This window comes from Chrysochloris asiatica, unplaced genomic scaffold (genome assembly GCF_000296735.1).
Source record: "Chrysochloris asiatica unplaced genomic scaffold, ChrAsi1.0 scaffold00009, whole genome shotgun sequence".
NCBI classification, from domain to species: domain Eukaryota; kingdom Metazoa; phylum Chordata; class Mammalia; order Afrosoricida; family Chrysochloridae; genus Chrysochloris; species Chrysochloris asiatica.
In genome coordinates, this window is record NW_006408527.1 from 10,051,191 (window position 1) to 10,077,167 (window position 25,977).

General features: G+C 35.7%; 1 protein-coding gene across 2 annotated transcripts in view; it reads right to left on the reverse strand.

The window, feature by feature from the left end:
• The window catches only part of SYT14 (synaptotagmin XIV), a 230,580-nt gene extending 211,152 nt beyond the window's left edge, over positions 1 to 19,428 (reverse strand). For both annotated transcript variants that reach the window (XM_006834040.1, XM_006834039.1), the window contains exons 1-2: positions 19,268 to 19,428; positions 10,902 to 11,117 (exon numbers count right to left, since the gene is read on the reverse strand). In XM_006834040.1, coding sequence (XP_006834103.1) covers positions 10,902 to 11,117; positions 19,268 to 19,379 — 328 coding nt within the window. In that variant the 5' untranslated portion in view covers positions 19,380 to 19,428. The remainder of the gene's footprint in view (positions 1 to 10,901; positions 11,118 to 19,267) is intronic.
• Positions 19,429 to 25,977: the final 6,549 nt, after the last annotated feature.

Consider the following 25,977-nt stretch of genomic DNA (forward strand, 5'->3'; position numbering starts at 1 on the left):
AGCATCGATGGACTCAAGTGTGGCAACAGTAGTGAGGTTGGCCCAGGATTGGGCAGTGTTTTGTTCTGCTGTGCATAGGGTCACTATGAGTTGGTACCGACTTCATAGCACCTAACAACTAATCTGCTGTGAGTAACACGCTGGACTGCAAAGCCGGTTTGAATGGCAAGGTCAGCAGTTCAAGCTCACCAACCACCCCTAGGAAATTCTGTACAGGGTTGCTATGGATCAGAATTGACTCAACAATACTTAACAACAACAACAAAATGTGTCAGAAACTGACTACTTTTTGGCTTTGTTAATGGAACCCTGTCAGGTCGTAGTAATGGACAAAATGTTGTTGGCATAATTCCTGCATCTACCAACCATGTCTAAATCCTTATAGGTGGACATAGCCTTAGTTCCATTTATAATATGTCTCTTACCTACTCACTTGGTTACTGAATAGAGCTTTTTAAAAGCATTGACCTATTATCTGGTTACAATGACCTGTATCTCAGTTTTGCCACTATTGAGCTGTGTGATCTTAATAAAGTCACATAATGTAATTTGTAATCAATACATTCAAGATGTCTCTAATACATATTTAATTTCTATCATCCTAGTTATCTGCTACCAGGCAAATATCTTAGATTAAAAAAAAAAAAACTTTTTAAAGAATCTGTATAGATTTATCGTGGAAACAATATAGTTCCATGGACAGAACTGTGTTCACCAAAAATCTGAAAATTTAACCCCTAAACCAGCGAATATAATTGGGAATAGAGTGTTGGTTATATTAATGAGGACTTATCTGAATAGGGTGAGTTTTAGACCCCTGATATATATAAAAAAGCAGATAAGGCACTGAAGCAAGGAAGCACAGATGCCATGCCACATGAGATCCTCATGAAACCAAGGAACAGAAGCGCAAAGAGACACAGATTTTCCCCTAGAGCTGACAGTGAGAGAAAGTCTTCCATTAGTGCCAATGGTACTCTGAGCAGCATTTCTAACTGGGACTAAATACAGTTATGTATGTTAAAGCAAGCCATTTGAAGTGTGTCTATTTTAGCAACACTAAGACACAAAGTATAAGAAGCAAAACACACAAATCTTATCAATTTATTTAAAAATTGTTAAGTGCCATTGAATTGGTTCCGATTCATAGCCACCCTGTATAAGATTTCCATACTATAACAAGACACCAGGGCTCCCAATCTTAAGGTTGGGAATCTACAAATACAGGTGTACAGAGTCACTACTCAAGGCTGTGCAATTTATGTTGTTGTTGTTAAGTGCCATCGAGTCGGTTCCGACCCATAGCGACCCTGTACAGGGTTTCCAAGGGTGTAAATCTTTACGGGAGTAGAAAGCCTCATCTTTCTCCCGCGGAGCAGCTGGTAGTTTCGAACCGCTGACCTTAAGGTTCGCAGCCCAATTCATAATATGACCCCCTAAATTTGCCTAGTCCAGGTAAGTGCTAACAGACAGCCTGTGTTAGATGTGTCAAATCTTGCACCTGAAGGAAGAGAAGACTTCTTCTTAAGTAGGCACTATCTACTCAGTAGGCACTATCTACTCAGTTAATTATATGCTCATGGGTTAATTTCTGCCCAAAGGTAGCACTTTAGTTTGTCCATCAAGTGGGACAAATCTACATTTCATAGGCTGGAAGAAGCCTACAAAAAGTAACGCTGTAAGAAACTGTACACTTTTATATTGTTGTTAAGGGCCACTGAGTCAGTTCTGACTCATAGTGACCTTATGTTCAACAAAACGAAACTCTGGTTCTGCGCTAGCCTCACAATTGTTGTTATGTTTGAACTAACTGCTGTAGCCACTGTGTCCGTCCACTAACTTGGGGGCCTTTCTCTTTTTCGCTGACTCTCCACTTTACCAAACAAGATGTCCTTCTTCAGGAACTAGTCCTTCCTTGATAACTTGTTCAAAATATGAGAGACAGAGTCTCACCATCCTGGATTCTAATGAACATTCTGGCTGAACTTCTTTCAACACAGATTTATTTGTGCTTCTGGCAGTCAATGGCACTTTCAATATTCAACATCAACACCTGAATTTAAATGCACCGTCCTTGTATGGTCTTCCTTATTCATTGTCTAGCTTTCACATGCATATGAAATGATTGAAAATACCATTATTTGAGTCAGGGGCACCTGAGTTCTCAAAATCACAGCTATAGTCTAACACAGTTGAAAGAGTTCTTATGCAGATTTGCCTAATCATTTGATTTCCTGACTGCAGCTTTCATTAGCTTTGATTGTGGATCCAAATAAAATAAAATCTTCAACAACTTACATCTTTACTCCATTTATCATGATGTTACTTATTGGTTCAGTTGGGAAGATTTGTGTTTTGTTATACTGAGGTGCAATCCATACTGAGGACTGTAGTCTTTGATCTTCAACAGTAAGTACTTCAAGTCCTCTTCACTTCCAGAAAGCAAGGTTGTATTGTTTGCATATCACAAGTTGTTAATGAATCTTCTATCATCCTGAGGTTACATTCTTCTTAATACAATCTAGCTTCTCTGCTCATTTGCTCAGCATACATATTTAATAGCTACAACCCTGGTGCACACCTTTCCTGTTTTAAACCTCTCAGTTTCCCCTAGTTCTTTTCTAACAACTTTTTCTTGGTCTATGTACAGGTTCCTTGTGAACACAATTCAGTATTCTGGAATACTCATTCTTCACAATGTATCCATGGTTTGTCATGATCCACACAATTGAAAGCCTTTGCATAGTCAGTAAAGAACAAGTAAACATATTTCTGGTATTCTCTGCTTTCAGTTAAGATCCATCTAACATCAGCAATAATAGCCTAGTTCCACATCCTTTTCTGAATCTGGCTTGAATTTCTGACAGCTTCCTGTCAATGGACTGTTGCAATGATTTTTTTTTAATTCTCTTGAGTAAAATTTTACTTGCATTTGATATTAATGATATTGTTCAATGACTTCTACATTCCAATGAGTCATCTTTCTTTGGAATGGGCACAAATAATAACCACTTGCAATCAGTTGGCCAGATGGTTGTCTTCCAAATTTCTTGACATAGATGAGCGAGCACCTCCAGTGCTGCATCAGTTTGTTGAACCATTTCAATTTGTATTCTGTGAATTCCTGTTTTTCACCAATACTTTCAGTGTAACTTGGACTGCTTCCTACCATCAATTCTTGATCATACTGTTGTTAGTGTTAAGTGTTGTTGAGTTGATTCTGACTCACAGCGACTCTGTACAGTGTTTCCAAGGAGCAGCTGGTGGGTTTGAACTTGTGGCTACCAGTCCAGTGCTGATCCTACAGTGCCACACCAGAAGGCCATAAAATAAGTGAACATTGGCCAATTCTTTTTAGTACAGTGGCTCTGTTTACTCCTTCCATCTTCTTTTACTGTTTCCTTTGTTATTCATTATTTTGTCTATTGTTGTTGTTGTTGTTATGTGCCGTGAAGTCGGTTCCGACTCATAGTGACCCTGTACAGGGTTTCTGAGGCTTACGGGAGCAGAAAGTCTCATCTTTCTCCCGCAGAACAGTGGGTAGTTTCGAACTGCTGACCTTGCAGTTTGCAGCCCGATTTGTAACCACTATGCTACCAGAGCTCCTTATTTATAGCATTCTCTAATATTGAAACTTAAGGCTTGAAATGTTCAAATTCTACACTATTAGAAGCAATTTAAATACAAAAAGTTCTTCAAAAGAAAGATATAGTAAAAAGCCTTCAATAGCAATTTCCCATCAACTTGGCCATATTAAAAATGGTGGTAGTGGTTGTGTGTCATGGAGTTGGTTCTGGCTCATAGCAACCCTATACAGGGTTTCCGAGGTTGTAAATCTATATGGGAGCAGGAAGCCTCATCTTTCTCCCACAGAACAACTTGTAGTTTCAAACTGCTGATCTTCAGATTGGCAGCCCTACTCGTAAACACTACGCTACCAGAGCTCCTTATATTAAAATATATATATATGCAAAATAAGGAACTTTTCAAAGAATATATGCTTATTAACAAATCTGAAATCAAAGAAAAAGTTTACCAGAAATCTAAACAGATAAACCATGGTAAATTTAGCTTTCAGAATTCTAACTAACTAAACATTTCTGTGTCAAATGCATCTAGAAAATATAGACAGAAATTTCTGCACTTACTCCTGATTCAACTCAACAGCACTTAACAACAACTTAACAAAAGAAATAATGATAACTGATAAAACAATCTTTACAAAACAGTTTAAATGCACTAAAAGCAACTGTGTAAACAAAGAATTTATTACTCTTAAGGAATAAATTATTTTAAACCCAAAGCAAACTCAGTGCCATCTAGTTGATTCCGGTTGACAGAGATTCTGTGGGACAGAGAAGAAGTGCCTTATGGGATTTCCAAGGCTGTCAGTCTTTACAGAAGCACACTGATACAGCTCTCTCCCACAGCTGGAAGGTTCACACTGCATTCTGGTTAGCAGCTAAGTGCTTTAACCACTGTATCATTCACTGCCATTGAGTCCATTCTGAATCACAGAGACCCTGTATATGGATTCCGAGGCTGTGAATCTTTACAGGAGCAGAAAGCCTCATCTTTCTCTCATAAAGTAGCTGGTAGATTGACCTTACAGTTAGCAGCTCAACTACATTACCAGAGCTCCTTGCAGATAACAGTCCACTGCTTTTCCTACAGCATCACTAGGGATTCTTAAATTATTTTTTAAATGTTATTATTATTTTTTTTTTTTAAAGAAAATATGTTTTAGTAGTCCTGGTATGTCACTGGAGTCCTGGTGTGGTGCTACAAGTTAATGCGCTGGACTGTGAGGTTGGTTTGAACCGCAAGGCTAGTGGTTCAAACTCACCAGCTGTTCCTCAGAAACCCTATACAGGGTGGCTATGAGTTGGAACTGACTTGACAACACTTAGCAACAACAACAATATTTAAATTATATCAAAATGAATAGCAGTATACTCCTGATGTAGCCATACAGGAAAGAGAATGACAGGGACATGTGTATATATGGGCTATATGTCCTAACACACAGTGATGCTGGAAATTACAGCACTTTAAATGAACTCACTCCAAAAATTACATCATATGGTTTTTATAATATAACCATGCCAATACATATAAATATAGCTTGGTAATCTCTATGGTGAACTAAGAATGAAAAACTGCAAATAACAGAAAGAAATTCTGCTAATTTTACAGTAAATTTGCTCTTTATATAAAATCATCTTTAATAGACCTCTCTTATCCAATTAAAAAATGGTAAGTATTAATTAGCATGAATGGAATTACAGAGGTTGGTCTGTCCTAGCCATTTAAACAAAAACTCCATGATCCACTATTTCATCCTGTAATGTTTTTTAGAATAAAAGATTAGCAGAAATGCCATAGTTTTAAGAACTAGGTAGTAAAATTTAATTCAAATCATGAACAAAAGGAATTTGATAAATTAGTTTAGTGCTTCTTTTTCTAGAAATTTTTCTTTTAGATGACATTCCTTTTTTATAGTTGCAAAAAATGTTAGATTAATATGGCCACCTAGAGGAGAAAACATGACCAACAAACATGCCATCACATTTTCTTATTGTTTCTAGAATATCTATATTGCAATTTCAGATACATGATGTATAAACTGCCCTAAAGACCCAGTTGAAGGGGTAAATCATGTTATGAAATAGTTAGGGAAGATACCAAAGTAATAGTGATAACCTAGTGGAACATTATTACAATATTCATTTTGTAGAAGGATTAACAAGTATAGTTTTTATAACCTGCTGTGTGACCAGAAAAAAATTCCTCAATCAGTCTTTTAAAAAACAGAACACAAAACTCTTTTGATTTCTACAAAACGGGGGCAATCTAACTACTATACTGGAGTCTAGTGTGGACTATTAACCGCAAGGTCATTGTTTAAACCTACCAGCCATTGTTAGGAAACCCTATGCAGAGTCTTATGAGTCAGAACTGACTCAATGGCACTTACCAACAACAACATACTGGGTTGCAGTGAGAATTAAATGTGAAGATGCATATCGAAACGGACACTCTCGGGCATATAGGAGGAGTTCTATAAATGGTAGTTCTTACTACCGGGCCTCTCTTTAGCTCTTTCCAAATTCTCCCTTACCTTTTCCACTCCTTCAGATTTGTTTCCAATATTGATTGTTTCTAAATTTCTCTACTGGAAACCACCAGGCCATTGAGAAATGGTGGTGATGGTGGTGTGCTATCAAGTTAGTTCAGCCTGATAGCGACCCTATATAGGGTTTCCAAGGCAGTAAATCTTTATGGGAGCAGAAAGCGTCATCTTTCTCCCACGGAGCTGCTGGTAGATTTAAACTGCTGACATTGCAGTTAGCAGCCCAATATGCAACCCTATGCTATCAGGTAATAACATAAGGTAATACCATGCCATATAAAAATGTACATTTAAAAATATTTTTCCTTGCATCTTGTAATGAATGTCCTTTAGTTACTTCAAGCAATTAAATCAATTATGACCTTTATAAACTTGTGCGGTAACATGTGGAATAAAGGGACAGAGAAGTAAAGAGAGGTGTGGCCTCATCTTCTCACCCTCAGAGAAATGAGTCAAATCCCCTCAGGTGATCAGTCATGAAGTGAGGACTGTTTCAGCAGAGAAGCACCAGCTACGCACAAGAACAACCACATGGCAGAGACTCAAATGTGTACCAAAGGCAAATCACCTTCCTTCACAAATATACTCACACTAAATCCTAAAACCTACCACCAAGGAGCTCTGGTAGCGTAGTGGTTACGAATAGGGGTGTGAACCACAAGGTCAGCAGTTCGAAACTACCAGCTGTTCCGTGGGAGAAAGATGAGTCGTTCTGCTCCCGTAAAGATTTACAGCCTCGGAAACCCTGTGCAGGGTCACTATGAGTCAGAACCGACTCCACAGTACTTAACAACAACACCATGGAGTCGATTCCAACATACAATGGCCCTACATAGGGTTTCAGACACTGTAAACCAGCACAGACAACCTCATCTTTTTCCTACAGAGCAGCTGGTGAGTTTGAACCACTTACTGGCCTTGTGGTTAGCAAACCAACACTTAACCCACAGCACCACCAGGGCTCCTTATACTTTTGTTGCTGTTAAGTGCAGTTGAGTCAGTTTCTTCTGACTCATAGCAAGGGTTTTCAAGGATCAGCGGTGGGTTTGAACCGCTAACCTTTGCAGTTCAAGCCGACCTTGAGGTCCAGTGTTTATCCTACAGCGCCCCATCAGGACTCCATTACTCAGATTAAACATTATTAAGGAGAGAGTAGATGGTAAGAAAGTGAGCATATGCTGAGGGTAACTACTGGTGGGTGGAAATTCTTCAACTATCTCTCTGGATTCTGGAAGTTGATAAAGACTAGGTAAGAGGTGGTTAGAAAGTGTAAGCAGCAAATGTCCATTTTCTTACCATCTACTCTCTCCTTAAGAAGCTCTGGTAGCGTAGTGATTATGAGCCAGGCTGCTAACCTCAACGTCAGCAGTTGGAAATTACCAGCGGTTCCATGGGAGAAAGATGACGCTTTCTGTTCCTATCAAGATTTACAGCCTCGGAAAACCTATACAGGGTCGCTATTGGTCGGAACCAACTCGACAGCACTTAACGGCAAAAACTCTCTCCTTAACAATGTTTATTCTGACGTCTTTCCTTATTTCCTACTAAATTTTATTGAAGGTCATTGATCAACTTCTAATGGACAAGTGCAAAGAAACTTATTTGAATTCAAATACTCCACAGCATCTGATTCATAAAACCCTCCTCCTTCTGAAAACTTTCCTCCCAAAGCTGATAAAACACAACACTCCCAGATTGTATTCTTCATCTCTTATTACTCTTTGTTCTATTTTGTTCAGTAACACCCTTCGTCCATCTATCAATGAAAGAAAATGATCTATACCCTATAGGCACTCTCTCTCATCAATGTCATCCATTCTCATGCTTCTATCCCTTAAGCATCTATGATCTGAAAATCTCTCTATAGAAACCTATTTATCACAAGCTAGAAAGCATTTCCAAAGGCTTAGACATCCTACTACATCACATATCTACAATCCTTCTACTTCTGACAAAATAAAATAGATCCCTCTCTGGATTTCCTATTTATATTGATGACTCAACTCATTCTCCTAGGATTACATGCTAGAAACCAGTGCCATCTTTGATGCTTCCTTCCTTCTTTTTAATGTTCCAAATACATTCAGTTAGTAAATCAAGTAAATTCTAGCTTCATAACGTCTCTCTTACCCTTCTATATTGCTACTGCCACGAAGGTAATTCAGATTCATATCACTTCTCAAAGAGCCTACTTCAAAAACATCCTTTCCTATATCTTTCCAGCTGCTAAATTAACCTTTTTAAAAAAGCAAATTCCTGGTCATGGTTACTTGCTAAAAACTTTAGTTTTCACTTGTACCTAACATTGTCCCCATCTTTTTTCAGTTTATATTTTGGAGTTTATAAAGTTCCCTCTACTGCTTCTTTTTATCAGCTCACTACTCATTCTCTGAAACAGCTACATCCAAATGCCATTTTCTCTCTGATTCTCTTTCTTACCTTTCTTTATGGATGGTATTTCACTCCTGTCTCTCAAACCTACTAGATTTCTTTGTACTTCTGCATCTAACCCTGCGTACATGCTGTGAACTTCCTTCCTATCACTTGAAATTGGTTTTCCCTTAAGATCTTGAGCTCTGAAATTTGCCTCTCTTCTCAAATTCTCTTGTGTTTCCCACTCCACTGAACCTACTTAGGGCTCATAGCTATCTTTAGTCTTTCAATAGCCAATTACCTTTGATAAGGTTTTCAACACACTTTCAATAATCAATAATCTCCATCACACTTCTTTGTAGCCCTACCTCCCAAATCCATAGTTACTTCACATTCTCATTAGTCCCCTTCCCACCTTATGTTTTAACAAGGACATTCATTTCCACATTAATTCCATAGTGACTTCAAACTCAGCATGACCCAACCTAAACACTGTCTCCCACAGACTTACTTCTTTAATGTTCTTTTACTTACTTGAAACTCTGGATTCTTCTCTCACTATAAACAGTCAATCATTCATAAAAGTATATCGAGCCCATGTCTAGTTTTTAGGTATTCTTCACCCAAACTCCATCATTAATGAGGATCTTATCACTAGTTCTCAAACTTTATGCCTCTACTATTTTCAAACTCCAATTCATCTTTCATAACAGCTAAATAAATTTCCTTATAAGCATTCATCTGATAGTGTCATTCTCCTGCTTTAGAACCCTCCAGGGCTCTACAGTTCATATAACATAATATCCAAATTCCAAAGGCTGGCATTTAATCCCTGCCGCCTCTCCAAGCACAGATTCAAAGTTCACGAGCTGAAATACACTCTCCTTTGCTTGCATGACTCCATGGCATAGCCATGCCATTCTATTCTTGTTCAAATAATTCACACTGAAGTCCAGTTCAAACACCACCAATTCAAAAAGATTCCATTATCTTCCCCCCATATGCCTACCTCCCAAGCAAGTCTGAGTCATCTCCTCTACTGCATTTCTTCTTTACTTTATTCATGCAACTAAAAAATCTCTTATATTATATTACCCATCTATTCACTAGTCTTCTTATCTCAGACTGTGGACTCTGACAGAGATAAGCTTGTTTTAGTCATACATATAGCCATGGTATCTACTATAGTGTTTGGCACATAAAAAGCTCTCAACAAATGTTTATGAAATAAATTTAATCCAACTTCAGAATGCCTAAAATCAATATACCTATTCATTTTAATCTACCTGGGTGTTTTATCAAACAATTTAGGGTCAGAATGTTTAGAAAAGCCTATGATGTACCCTAAATCTTGGATAAAAAATGAGTCGGGAAGATGATTCCAGGATACTTGCACCAGTTGCAGAGGTTAAGTCAAGAATATCGAAGCCATCAAGGTTACCCTTTCCTCAACATTGCTGATACTCTTCCCAAAGGCTATGTTGTTAATAAAGGCTAGGTTGTTTCTAATAAAGGCTATGTTGTTTGTAATTAAGAGTCATTAAGTTGGTTCTGACTCACAGAGATCCTTTATAGAGTTTTTGAGGAGCAGCTGGTGGGCTTGAACTGCTGACTTTGTAGTTAGAAGTCCAGGGCTTATCCTACAGCGCCACACCAGGATGCTAAAGTAACAGTTATTTTTAAAATATCTTTTTTTATTTCTCTTACAGAAAGATGTACAAAGACATTAACAGTGGACTTGTATCTTCTACACAGGATGAGTTCTGAAGCATCAGAACATGAAGGAAATAACAATTAAAGACAAAATAATCCTTGAAAATTCCTTAAATTGTCACTAAAGCAAAACGCAATACAGAATGAACACTCAATAAACCCATCTCAGCCAGTTCTCCCTCTTGCAGATGACAGTTTCTTCTGCTGTGTATCACCTGCTATATATTTGGCTTATATTTTGAGCCATATTGAGTGAAAAAGCATATATTCACACACTGGAAGTATATTTCACATTGCAAGACACTAAGACTATATCAGTTCCTATGACAAGCGTGTAGGGACCGATTCCATCTAAGAAAAGAGCAGATTCGCAGCTCCCATCTATCTGATACTTACCAGGGCACATGGCCATTGTAGAAGGAGAAGTAGAATTGCCACTTTATTTAAATTATTCAGTGGTTTATTTTGGAGTTTTCTTTCATTTTAGATTCTATGTTTGTTTTTGGCTTGGTTGGGTTCAGAGATTTTAATTTGGGTCATATATTCCCAGAAAATGTGACTATACTGTATGTTCTCTCTCTTGATGTGCAACTACAGATGCCTAAAATTTTAGGTACCAATGATCGTGATTCTAATACTATAGTATGTGATTTAACTAAATAAAATAATTAACTTATCTTACCTTCATCTATTGATGCTTCACTACTGTATCCATCATACTCTGCAGAGAGAGGACTGTATTTTTGTCTTGTTTCCCAAGTATAGTTCTTCTGTCTAGAATCTGCCAATGGTAGTCTGGAATTGTGTGTTCTGGATAAGGCCTCATGATATTTACCCAGTGCTTCATCTTCACTTTCAGAGGATGAACCATGCTCATCTTTGTCCATATAGGAATTATCTATTTGGAATGATACAGAGAGCAAATGATAACTTCAACGCAGTAAAATATAACAAATTTATTGATGTTTTATTTAGATACACACATATATATCTGTATGTGTATACATACATATATACATATATTTGCATATACTATTGTTATGTGTTATCAAGTCAGTTCCAACTCACAGAGACCCTGTATAGAGTTTCTGTGACTTTAAATCTTTAAGAGAGCAAAAAGCCTCATCTTTTTATCTACAGGGCAGCTGGTGGATTTGAACTCCCAATCTTGTGGTTAGTAGTTCAGTATTTATCCTACAGTGCCACCAGCACTCTCTATATATGCATATATGTATATATATATATTTTAAAAACAGCCACTAAAAACATATATCTATATGTTAATATAGATGTAGATATATACACACAAACTATACATATATATACATACACATACTATCTGAAATTGAAACTAAAAAAATTAAAATTTTCATCTTTAAGAGTTTTTGTGTTAAATTTTAATAAAAATCTCTAATTTGTATATTCTATCAATAATGTTCGTCACATGGATTTTTCAACGATGGATATAAAATACAGAGCTCATCATCTTATATAATTTTTCTTTAATTAAAAAGTATATTTTGGTATGTGAGGACTTTCTACTGCCCATAATAATCACTTCATTCATATTGGGGGGGAGTGTTTTGGGGGCCATAGGTGCTGTGAGATAATACACTAGACCACAAGGTCTGTTTGACCTTGTAAGGTTGGCAGTTCAAATTCACCAGCCACTCCTTGGAAACCCTATACAGGATCAGAACTGACTCATGGCATTTAACAACAACAAGAACAACCACATACATGGAGTCCTGGTGTGGCACTGTAGGATAAGCCCTGGATCTCAAGTTCAATTTGAATCACAGGTTGGAGGTTCTAAATTACCAGTTGCTCCTCAGAAACCCTATACAGGGTTGTTATGAATGGAACCAACTTAACAGCACTTAACAACAACAACCACATACATGGGTCCTTAAGCACTCTACTGCTAAGTGAGTTGCAAGACTGGAAGTGAGTTGCTAATTGCAAGACTTGCTACTTGCAAGACTGGAAGTTCAAACCCACCAGTCACTCTCAGAAATTCTATACAGGGTCATTATGAGTTGGAACCAATTCAAAGGCATACAACAGCAACAACCACATACATATTTTACCTCAGCACTAAGTGTATGTATATCTGTCTTATACCTTAACCTTCATTGAAAACAGTAAGAAAAATTTAAGTTGGTCAAAGAAAGCAATCAGGTTTCTATTTAAAAGAAGAAGAAGAAGAAGAAAGGTAGCACACAAAGGAAGTATAAAGCATTTGCCAGTACAACATATAAACCTGATTTTGTGTTATCAAGAGACATTATTGGTAAAAGAGTGAGACAGAGAAAGAGATATAAAGCTTGCATTCTTAGCCTACAAACTGTGTATTATTTTATAAAAAGCATACTGTTTTATAAATTGCTTTTGTTCTCTTATAAATACAATATTAAAATACTACTATTTAAAAAAAGAGAGAGAGAGACATTATTGATTCTCATCTTGGCCAAATTTTTCAAAAAAAAACTGACAACACTCAATACTAGAAGGAACAAAGAGAAATGGGCAGATTTATATATACTACTGGTGGAATTATAATTGGTACAACTTTTCTACAGAGCAATTAGGGCAATATACATTATTAAACATTTTTCATAGTATTTGATCAATTTCAAAGAATTTATCAATTCCATTTCTAAGAATTCAGATTAAGAGGATAATCATGGTGAGCAATGGTATATCTTTGAGACAACTCACTGAAGAATTATTTTTAATAGCAAAGAAAAAATTAAAACTTATGTCCAACAGTGGGGTTTGGTTAAGTGAATTATGATATATGTATACTGTTATATATTCTACAGTCCTCAGAAATGAGATGAACTGACATAAGTACTAACAGAGAAAGAATAGTTACAACATCATGGTGAAAGAAAAAGAGTTTATAAAATAGTAGGTGTACTTACAGTCCCATTTAAAACACACAAACACTACATGTTTAAAATCTGGAAGGATGGACACTGTGCTGTTAAAACCAATAACCTGTGACAAGTAGAGTTAATTTTACAAGTAGGAAAATTTTACTTAAAATTATTCATTTAAAGCAAGAAGCAACCTTTTTAGAATTACTGTACAAGGATACCACAGCAGTTAGAATGGACTAATTCAGTGAATTATTTTTCTTACTTGAAATTATCTGTGAGAAAGGAATCAAGGTTTGAAGCTTGGATGAGGAAGCATAGAATAAGAAATTTCAAAATATGGGACAAATTTGAATATTTATAGAGCTAGAAATAAGGGAGCATAGATATATTTACTAAACTTGTGCAGTTTACTAAAATAAAACAAAACTCTTGACCAATATGAGGAGGCTTCAAAAAGTCTGTAGAAAAATGGAATAAAAAGATAAAGAAAAATTTCCACAAACTGTTTGAAACCCCTTAGTATATTGTTTCCCAATATGTAGCCACTAGTGACATATGGCTATTTTAAGTACAATTTAAAACCCAGTTCCTTAATGTTTTGTTGTTGTTGTTAAATGCCATCAAGTCTGTTCTGACCCATTGCGACACTGTATAGGGTTTCTGAGGAACGGCTGGTCATTTCAAGTTCTTAATAGTAATGTGTAGCTAAATGGTTACTGTATTGTGCAATGCAGATATACAGAATGTTTCCGTCATTGTAGAACGTTCCATTGCATAGCAGTGAGGTAATGGCAAAGTCAGCTTAGAAGTTAAAAAGCCTCTGACTTTCCATTCAGAGCTTTTATACTTGGTGGAATGCCACTGCGGTAGGTTAAGGAAGCAATATAGAATTGAGACTCTTCAAAATATTACTAAACATTTCTATAATCAAACTTCACCTATCATAAAATTTTACCAAATGTAAACTTAAGGAAATTCTTCCCTCCTCTTTTTATATCTCACAACCACAATGTCAAAACCTAAAACTCAAGTTGTATTAATATTATGCCATTGTTGTTAGCCATCATCAAATCAGCCTTCAACTCAAGGCAATTCCAGGCCCAACAGGATTAGACTGTTGTGACCCGTAGCTAAGTAGGCCTTTCTTACTAGGTTTTCTAAGTCTGAAAACTCCAATGAAACCTGTTCAGCATCATAGTAAGTCTTCACTGATAGACAGGCGATGACTATACTGGCTGGGAATCGAACCTGGGTCTCTCTCGCATGGAAGGTGAGAATTCTACCACAGAGCCACCACTGCCCCCTGGTTAATATGGTAGTTAAATGAAGGGTTATCTATGAGCTAGTCAACTTCCTAAACATTTTTTGGAACATAACATGTTTAAGTTTGTTAACGTTAGGTGCCATTGAGTCAGTTCCAACTCACAGCAATTTTGCACAGGGTTTCTGAGGCTGTAAGTTTTATAAGAACAGTAAGTCTCAACTTTCTCCCACAGAGCAAATGGTGGGTTTAAACTTACAACCTTGTGGTTAGTAGTCCAGTGATTATCCTACAGCATCACTAGCACCCTTATTTAAGTGCCATTAAGTTGGTTCCAAATCAGAGCGACCCTGTATAGGGTTTCTGAGAACTGGCTGGTGGGTTTGAACTGCCGACTTTGCAGTTAGCAGTTCAGTGTTTATTCTACAGTTTCACATCAGGACTCCTATTTAAGTTTAGTACTGGCTATATTCTGGAATATCGGAGAGATATTTGATTTCTTTAGGTATCACCATTCAACTTACTGAAAGCAAATCAAAACAAATTTTCAAACCCAATACTGATTCTTCTCCACAAATAAAGCATTCTACTGTCAGGTTTTGAATACTATAAAAACTATCCTAGTTTATTCTGTTACTTGAAAAACTAAAGGTACCAAAAATAAACTTGCTGTAATTTTTGTTGGTGCTATGTACTGCCGAGTTGATTCCAATTCATAGTGACCCTGTATTAGGTCTGCAAGAGTGGCTGTTAGATTCAAACCACCAACCCTGGGGTTCGCAGTCCAGTGCTTAACCTATAGCACCACACCAGGGCTCAAAATTAAATTAGGTCTACCAAAAAACACTGAATCTGCCATTCAAAAAAAATTGCTAGAAGAATAGAATCCAAAGATTTATTCTGGAAAATTGGCATTCCTTTTTAATTAATTCAGCCTATTTGTCTTGCATGAGCCACTACTATATTTCACTTAGAAATCATTCATCTACTCAATAAATGGCAGAATATCCCTATTATATATGTAGTCATGTAGCAGAACTGAAAAAGTCTTACTCATTTCAACTGCTACTCAGTTTTAATGTGCTGGACTGCAAGGTCGGTTTGAACCTAAAGGTCAATGGTTCAAACTCACCAGTTGTTCCTTGGAAAACATATATAAGGATGCTGTGAGTCGGAACCAACTCCACAGCACTTAACAACAACAACAATGAATTAATAGAAAAATTCCAGATATATATTTTACAGATAAATGCCAGTGTACTTTTGATCTTGTGACAGATGAGCAATAAGTGGAAATTACATACCAGAAGTGCTTACTAGTAGTAGGAAGCAGTTCTACAACCCAAACGAATTAACTGTAAGTTAATTGTTTTGAAAATTATCACAAATATTGAGGCTGAAAACTCTATAAATGTTTAGTTGAAATCTGAATTCTATAAGGAGAATTTAGGAATGTTAATTGACCATTCATGTACACTCATTGTAAGCGTAATAGAGGACTCATGTAAAATTTGTAATGTATAGATAAATGAATAAAAAGGCAAGCACTAGACTGCCAACCACAAGATTGGCAATTCAAGTCCACCAGGTGCTCTGGTTGAAAGATGAGACTTCCTCCTCCCACAGATAGAGTCTCGGCAACTCTATACAGGGTTGCTGTGACTTGGAATCAACTCGATGGCAATTAACAACAACAACAAAAGCATGTTAATCAACAAAATAGAATCTTTGGCTCTCAAGGAAAAATATAAAACATTTAATATTTGATATTTGAGTCTTATTATGCTGAAAAGTTTCATTGTACAGAGAATGTTGTTACTGTTAAGTGCCTTCTAGTAGTTTCCGACTCATAGTGGCCTTGTACAGGGTTTCTAAGGAGTGGCTGGTGAGTTTGAACCTTGTGGTTCAAACTGACTTGGCAGTTCAGGGGTTAGTTAAAATAATAATAATAATAATAAATATATTAATTTTAAAATGCATCTATAGCATGTTAAACAAACATCATTAGAAGTAGGCACACTACATTAGAAATCTATAGTTTCTGATCATAAAATAAGTGGATAAAATTGTCAAAAACGCAGGGACCGAGGGAAATACTTTTATTGTGGGTGTACAAATAACATGAATGCTCTTGAAATGAGTGTGAGAAAAATGAAATGACTTTTTAAGTGTTTTTTAGAAAGAGGATTCAAAAATAGTCTTAAATTGCATACACAGACATGTATAAGAAAAGTTGAGAAATTTGGAAGATGCTTTCCTAATGTGAAAAAAAAAAAAAAAGAATAGAAAATGAAATCACTCAAACTAACATTAGGAGACCTCACCTTTTTCTGGTATTATCTTAGAATATTTTTCATCTTTACTTTTTGCTGTCCCTTTCTTGGCCCAAATGGTTTCATTTTTCTTTGATTCTGTGTCTCCTTTCACTGTGTAGTGTTTTGTTGGATTTATTTGCTCTTTGGTTTTTCCATGTAATCTATCATTAGAGTGAGTATTTTCACATCTGTCAGTACTTTCAAGTTCTTGTCTCGTAGACACAGCCTGTGCACTCTGCTTGAAGACCGAATTGCCATCACTCATGGGGCCTTTCAAAGGAGAATCACCAGCTAGACTAGGCTCTTGATATTTTAATAGAGTCTGTTGTCTACCACTAATATGTTTAAGTACTCTTTCTTCATGCATACTTTGTTCAGGCTTTTGGGAAAATGAAGAATTGTAGCAATTTATTTGCTTTGCTCTGTTCTCTAAATTGGAATGCACTTTTTGACAATCGGCATCTTTGAAGACTTCTGGTAATATGACATTGTCTTGTTTAGAAGCATCTATGGCTTCTTTTGCTTGAGAGTTTTCCTCTTCTGCACGAAAGCCATTTATCATACTTGTCACTTGTTCAGCAACAGAGTCAGTTAGCGTATAGCTGACCACCTCAACAGCAGTGGTCAAGTCTTCTACAGCACTGCTAATTGTGCCCACCAGAGAAGACACTGAAGGCAGATTCTGCTGAAAATTCTTGAAAAAGGACATTTTCTAATACTTTATTCCTAAAAATTTATCTTCTTAATTAAAATATCAACTATTTTGGAACTTGCCTTTAATATTTACAAAAATGTTGCTACTCATCAGTTCATTATTAGTATTTCACACTTGTAGCTTTTACTCTTTCTGTAAATGCACTATGCTTGGGAAAAAAGAAGTTGAAGTACAGACTCTTCAGGAAAAACAAGTCAAATCATTTGGCTTAAATGTAATGACATTTTCTCACTCCATAGCTATCATAATAGCAGCAATAAAATATTTTCCCCTCAAATACTACTGGGTTTTTATTCTAGACCTGCAAGGAAGAAGTATAAAAATGATGTTTATTATGTACTTTTAATTTATCTGTTTATAGTCTATGTTGGAGAACTACTCTATTTTACAAAGAAACTATCAGCATTATTTCAAACTACAGAACAATATTAAGAGAAAGAGTATTTTAGAGGAATCAAAGGGGAACTATCAAAACAAACTTATTTAATTGAAACAATTCTGGAAAGAGATTGGAGTATGGGAAAGAAGAATGAACATATGTTGAATGGCTTATTACATACAAGGTATTGTGATTTACAACTGTTATCTTACTTGAGCTTATAAATAATTCTAGGAGGTAAGTCTTACTCTTATTTAATAAAAGAAAGGTCCAGGAAATTTTAGAAGGTCCCCAAGACACTTCGAAGAATACTTCAAGGTCGAAGATACTTTTATAAGAATAATACTAACATAATATTTAATGATTTCATTCTCATTTGCTCCCAAGTGAACACAGGTGTTCCAGAGGCTACATGACAAATTAACTGTAGAAGCAGGTATAATAATCCAGCTGTTGTCTATTACAGAAGGCCTTAAAAACACTTGCAAAACATCTAAAGCACAACTCTGTCTACCAAACTGTTTTGGTTTGGGAACTACAGTTTTTTACATTTATGATGTTGTTAAGTGCTGTCAAGTCGATTCCGACTCATAGGGAAACTACCAGTGGTTCCGCAGGAGAAAGATGAGGCATTCTGCTTCCTTAAAGATTTACAGCCTCAGAAACCCTGTGCAGGGTCACTATGAGTCAGAACCGACTCCACGGTACTTAACAACAAAAACTGTCCAAATAGCTCTCTAGTGATTTTTTTTTCTAATGTCCTCATGGGGTGGGTTTGTTTTTTTGGTTTTTTTTTTTTTTTTTGTCCTTATAGGGTTTTTGAAAATGCCCAGCTGATGGATAATTTTATTGATTGGAGAACGTGGTATTTCCCAATTACAGAGTTTATAGAGTCTGGTTATAAAATGTAGTGTTCTGCTCCATCCCTTGACATCACAGGCATTATATGATTTCGGTCTTAATAGATACCAATATTTGTGAAAACTTTGGTACTCTTCTTTGTCCTGTAGAAATGTTTTCTTTTTAATTTTTATTAGAGTTCTAATTTGTTATTTCTCTATAAATGACTACAGGAACAAAGTGGGACTTTTCAAAGCAAGGTATCGATTTAGGATTTTAAGGAACAATAACAGAAAGATGCTTTTGGGCAGTAGGTTTAAGTTATATATGCATCAAGATACTTTCTCCTTCCTAAAGCATATCTATTCATATTAAAGACACAAAAGCATAAACTATATATAGAAAATTAAAATGCCATCTTACTGACTTGTATACAGTATGCTGACAATTTGTAGGCAACAGGAATATAACTGGCATAATTTACTTAATAAAAAATCTTTTAGTCTCACAGAATAGTGTCTCAAATGTTAGTGCACTTTACGTTGAAACTGACCTTTCTATTGGATATATAATTAAAACCATACAAAGTCATAGATTAGCAAAGATCAAATTGAAAAAAAAAAAAGCAAGAAAAGCAGTAACATGATACTTACAAATTTTATCTTGTGAATTCTTCCTTGTACTGTATCCCGAACCAAGATCTGGAAACCCACCGACATTTTCAAAACAGAACTTCTTATTAATATAGAGAAAAAGGAGCAGCATCAAGATAATAAACACCCCAACAGCTGACAGAAATCCAACTGCCTCTGGAGATACTGGAGAGAAAAAAAGTCACAGCTGTAAGCATTTATTTCTTTTAAATTACAAATAAAGGGAAACCCCCATACACATGTTAACTTACTGCCTTAATTTGAAGTATATTTTTTAATTGTCATAGTTTTCATTTTAATGAAATTAAAATAGTTTCATTTATAAGAAAAACAAACTGTGTCTAATAACAGCTGTTTAATTCATGCCATGTCATTCATTCACATCTAAACGTTTCCCTATAAATTATGTTGGAAACAAAGTCTCAAAATAAGAAGTATACAAAATAAGCATTTACCATGTTTCATCTATTGAAGAGTATCGCAAAAATGTTAACATAAGAATTAAGAAATAATAATTCCCAGGCATTGGTATATTGCTTAATCAAACCATGCGAAAAGATACTGTTAGTCTTATTATCTCTAAAGGCTTCAATGCCCCTTTCTTATTAAATACATTCTGAACTCCCTAACCTGGTTTTCAGAGCTCTGGTCTGTGTTTTCAGTATCACACTCCAGTTAAATGGTTCCAGTGATTGCCTTAGAATCTGCTATATGCATCTCCACACGCCTGGATTTTGCTCATCTTCTTCTTAGAATGACCAATCTTCTCTATCACATCACTCATTCTCTATTATTCAGTCAGTCGCCAAATTTTTGGAGCATCAGCGATACACCAGACATTGATATACACAGTTCTTGTCTTACATCAACAGTCTAATAACGACAGTCACAATACCATGTAAGAGGACTTGGAATTGAGAAAGAACAGGAACTAAGAGCAACATACACAAAAGAAAAGAAAACCAGTCATAGTGACCCGATAAGAACACTTAATCAACTGTTGAGGGATCAAGAGATCTTTTCTGAAAGTGACAGTTTTTATAATGATACTTTTTAAATTGTTCAGAATTAGTCAAAGTAACTAGAAGAAGAAACATCATGTACAAAGGTCCAGAGACAGGACATCACTGTACATTCTAGAAACAGAGCAAATTTTTGCTATAATGAGCTGCCAAATATACAAATATTGAGAGAATAGTAGAAATTACCCAGGAAAATGGTGCAGAGTGAGAAAAGATAAGATCTTCTCTAACTATTCTACTCATCTATCACTCTTTTCTTTCAACTAGTCATTTAGTGTTAAATAGGAACTAATTTTGTGTATCTCCATTGCCCTACATATAATATTCAAGTACTAGTTGAGAGTGACTCCTAAACTTCAAGCATCTCCCACCTCAACAACTTGCCCTCATACAACTCATACAACAACTAAAAAGCCATATCCTCCAAGATTTTCTCTCTAGCCAGAAGGGTAATTAGTATCTAACTCCTTTACTAAAAATGAAATCACCAACTGGTTAGTGACAAGTGCTTTAATCTATTAGTCTTTGTGAAAACTATACATCTCAAGGGTAGACTTGAATATGATATTATATTCTACTCAAAGCTGGGTTAATAGTGCTGTGGTAAAGGATGAACTAGAGTGGTGCTGTAGGGGAGGGTCAGTGAGAGTGAGGGGAGGAGGTGGTAGAAATTGGTAGGAGTGTTGTCAGATAGCAGATTCAGGGGCAAGCACTGTTACTAGAACCAAGAAATCATACCTAGACATCAGTCCTACCTATCTCAGTCTGTCTGAAGCATAGTCAGGAAGTGAATAATATTGAAGTCAAGGTACATAACATAAAAACAGTGATGTGGTTCAAACATCAAGGATGAGATAAGAGTGAAAATAGAAGATCATCAACAGCATTACTAATGGCCAGGAATGCTCAAAATATGGTATGAAGAAGTAGAAGAGAGTAGTAATTGAGTATAGCATTGTAAATAGCAAATATATTTATAAGTTGTTGTTATTAGGTGCCATCAAATCAATACCGACTCACAGTTACCCTATGCACAACAGAATGAAACACTGCCTGGTCCTGGGTCAACTTCACAATTATTGCTATGTTTGAGCCCACGGATGCTACCATTATGCCAATCCATCTTGTCGGGGGTTTTCCTCTTATTCCCTGACCCTCCACTTTCCCAAACATGAATCCTTCTCCAGAGACTGGTATCTCCTGACAATACGTCCAAGGAATGAAAGACAAAGTCTGGCCATCATGGCTTCCAAGGAACACTGTGGCTGTATTTCTTCCAATCAGTGAAATGAAAAACACTCAAAAGTTCGATGTCTTCTGGGAGATACACACTCCTTAGAACAACCAACCATATGAGATCAAAAAGGCACCTTTTGCCCATGGTGAAACCTCAGAAGGTAGGAAGGAACAGAAAAGGACGAGTACAAATGGTGAACAGTGGGAAGAATGTGGTTACATTGTAGAGATTCCAATCAATGTCATGAATCAGAATGTGCATGAATTGTTGAGTGGAAAATCAACTTTCTCTATAAACTTTTGCCCAAATCACAGTAAGAAGTTAACAACAACAAAGTTTTGATGCCTTAAATGGCCACAAGGGATTAGATATCAGGCAATCTGTACACTTTCTATCTTGAAGACTAGATGAGAAAGAAATAAGATAGTTATTGCTAACAACAATAACAGCAAACACACTAGCATTTATTATGTATGACTCACTGTGTCAAGCACTTGATATATACATATTAACAAACAATTTTCACCATGACCCTATTATTACACTGATTATAAAGTGAGACACAGATATTGAGAGACAGACATATGAAACCATATGGTCAGCTAGTAAGTGGAAAGTCAAATCTTGTCTGTCCCCAGAGTCTTGTGTTTTTAACCATGCTCACATTGCTTCTCCTATTTTCCTCTCTCCTTCCCTTCTTCTCTCTTCTTACTGCTTACTGATTTTTGCATTCCTCTTGCTTGTTCCTCTTTCCCATTTATAACTCTAACTTAATGGTAAACATTAACTATCAATAAAATAGATATAATATATACAGTAATTATTATAACAGATATATGAATATAAAGGATTACAGGAGCACAAAGAAGAAACACTACCTGCAGAAGTTACTAAAGGCTTCAGAAAGGAGTTGACACTTGAGCATGGTTTGAAAAATTAATAGAAACTCTATAAACAGCAAAAGGGCAGATGAAATAGCATAGTCAAAGACACAGAAACACTGAGCATGGCATCCTATAAACACTAATGGGCAAACATCATGACTGTCTTATTAATCTCTGTATCTTCAAAGCACTGAACACAATGTCTAGCACATGGCTGGACTTAACCGTGAGTGAATGGTTTAACTAATAATGCATGTTCATAAAAGAAGAAGAATATGTCAGAAGAGGAGACACCGTAAATGAAAGTGAAGTCCAAATTGTTAAAGGGCTTTTATACCATCTGGCAGATTTTATATTTAAAACATGATTATAGGTCTGTCCTGTAGAATTATAATGCCTTAAAATTATCAGAAAACTGAATATAGCAGGGAGTGTTCACTACTTGGCAGCAAGGAAACCAACTGTAAGTTACCTGAGAAGTTCCAAGGAAAATACGATGAATTCTTAAACTACACAGTAGTGCTAGGGACAGAGAAGAGAGGTAAATTCTAGAGTCCTTTGTTCAAGGAACATGGAAAATGACTTAAGTAAAATATGAGGAAGAAGAGAAGTTAAGGATAATTCCAGCGCTTTCTACCTTGAGTGACTAGGTGAATAGTAACATCATTAACAAAAATGGAAACTATAAAAGGAAAGGCAAACTGGGTTTAGGACAAAGAGGTTAAAGGGGATGGGAAAGGGAAAGAGAGAGGTAGACAGTGATTCCATTGTACGCATTACATTAGAACTGTCAACAGAATATTTAGTATGAGTGCCTAGTAAATTGTGGGAAATATACACTGGTGAAGTTTGGTTACTGAAAAATGATTTGGGTATTTTCTCTTATACTCCTTTTAATCCAGGGTCCTGGTGTGGTGCCACAGGATAAGCAATGGACTGCTAACCAAAAGGTCAGCGGTTCAAACCCATCAGCCGCTCCTCGGAAATGCTATACTCGGTAGCTATCAGTAGGAACTGATTCAACAGCACTTAACAACAACATCTTAATCCATGTGAATGATCACATAAGATTTTACTCACTAAATACAGATATACTGTGCTAGGCTTTATTAGTAATAGATAAATTTCTTATATTTCATTTTAGAGAAATACTGTGACTTGAAAAAATTTAAAGATGCATGAAGTCAATATATTACTTATATAACTCCTTTTTGCCCATCACCTGACTAAATGTTCATTTTTCCCATTTACTGTAAACATCTTATATATTTAAATTTTTTAAAAGAGTAACATAACTGTTGTTGTTAAGTGCTGTGGAGTTGGTTCTGACCTATAGTGACCCTGTATAGCGTTTTCTAGGAGCAACTGGTGAGCTTGAAGTTCAAACCTTGCAGTTCAAACCGACTTTGCAGTCAGAGCATTAACCCACAGCACCATACCAGCTAAGAAAAATAAATAACTGTAGCCAAGGAAAACAAATAACAAAATAGAAAATATTACAAAACTTCAACTTCTATTTTTCATCCTATTGGAGAGTTAATATTTTATTATTTATATTACATTATACCAGAATATGTGAAAGTGAAAAGAGGGACTAAACCAATACTAAATCCACTGCCATCAAGTTGATTCCAACTCATAACAATACTACGGGGTGAGTATACCTTTCCCATAGGGTTTCTAAGACTGTAATCTTTACAGGAGATTGCCACATTTTTCTCCTCAGATCGGCTGGTGGGTTTGAACCACCAAGCTTTTGGTGAGCAGCCAAGCACTTAATGATGGTGCCATCAGGGCTCCTTAAAATGGGCACCAGAATGGACAAAAAGTTTTGCTTGTCTACAATTAATGATTATATAATGAACTGGTTTTAGTAGTCATCTTCACTATGTATTTATAAATGAATTATATATGTATGTAAGTATACATGGAATCCTGGTGTGGCGCTGTGGGTTAATGCACCAGACTGCAAAGCCATTTGAACTGCAAGGTCAATGGTTCAAGCTCACCAGCTGCTCCTCGGAAACCTTATACAGGGTTGCTATAGGTGGGAATCGACTCAATGGCACTTAACAACAACATATGTAAACATATAAACTTTTAAAAATAATATTTGAAATTGGTTTTAATTTCCATAGATGCACTGGACACTGAAAGAAAATCATTAAATTATAGTCTTGTCAAATTAAAAGCAAACATTTGAAAGTACAGCAAAATGCACTTAAATTCTACTTCACACTTTCTCATAAAATGGTTTCATATAGAGTTTATAAGTAAAATACTAAAACCCAAATATAAATAATTACATACAAATCTTTGGCACTTTGTCAAAGGAGACATTTAATTAAACCAATCTATTTTAAATTCTGAATCGCTTATATCACAGTCATAATTACTCTAAATAAAATGTATTTGTATCAAAGCAAATTAATTTTAAATTTGAAAATAAATTTCCCAAATCTATCCTATGTATTATAAATTCAAAATGAAACAAAAAGTACCTAAGTGTCTTTTAATTCTTTTTCTTTAAATACAAAATATAAAGAAACTTACTATTTGCAATGTACGTGTTGTGTTGCTCATCTCTTCTGCTGGGTACACAACTAGTCTTCTGACTACATGTCATGGATACTTAAATAATTTATTTGACAGATGCAATTCTATCTCTTGACCCAAAATGTGAACTATGTAAGAAATCAACTTTCACATTACAAAGAATACTTGTTTCTATTTAGTATGCCTATAAACATTTTTCTAGTATCTTCATCAGAAAAAATGACTTTTGCTTTGGTTTGATATAAAATAAAGAATTTATCAGTGATTGCAAGAAATAATGTAAGTGTATGCAGGATTAATGTGACCATTTTCAAACTTCCTTTTGTAACATTCAATTCTCTTCACAAATAAGATCTCCCTTGAAATTTTTAAATTATGATATAAATAATGCACAACTGGAAAGATGACGCACAAATTTTTAGAAAAGTGTATAGGAACTTAACTAATAGTCCTAGATTTTACATAAAGAATAAAAAAAGTAATTTGCTGACATGTAGTAAAATTCACTGCTGAGTACACAACTTAACAGGAGAGGTATAGACGACAGTGGTGTGGAACATTACCTTCAAACACAGAAATAAAGCTGCCCTCTGAGAAAAATATCTACTGGCCAGGTTGATGAAATAGTCACACCCTAACTCATTTTTCATGCCAAATCTTCAATAGATTGAGCCTATATTTCCTATATGTATTGAATTGAAATTCCATTCATTGTTGTTAAGTGCTGACTCTAAGAGACCCAGTGCATCTGAATTGCAGGTCTTGTGGTGAGCAATCCTGTGCTTATCCTACAATGCCACACTACTTATTAGTATAACAACAAAATACCAAAATCTTGGAAAATATTAGAAATTTTAAAAACCTAAATATTAATTATGCCTGGAAAACCGAATAATTAATATGTTTAATATTTAGATATAATAATAATATACTTCATATAGGAGTCCTTGTGTAGTGCTAGAGGATAAGCACTGTACTACTTATTAGTATAACAACAAAATACCAAAATCT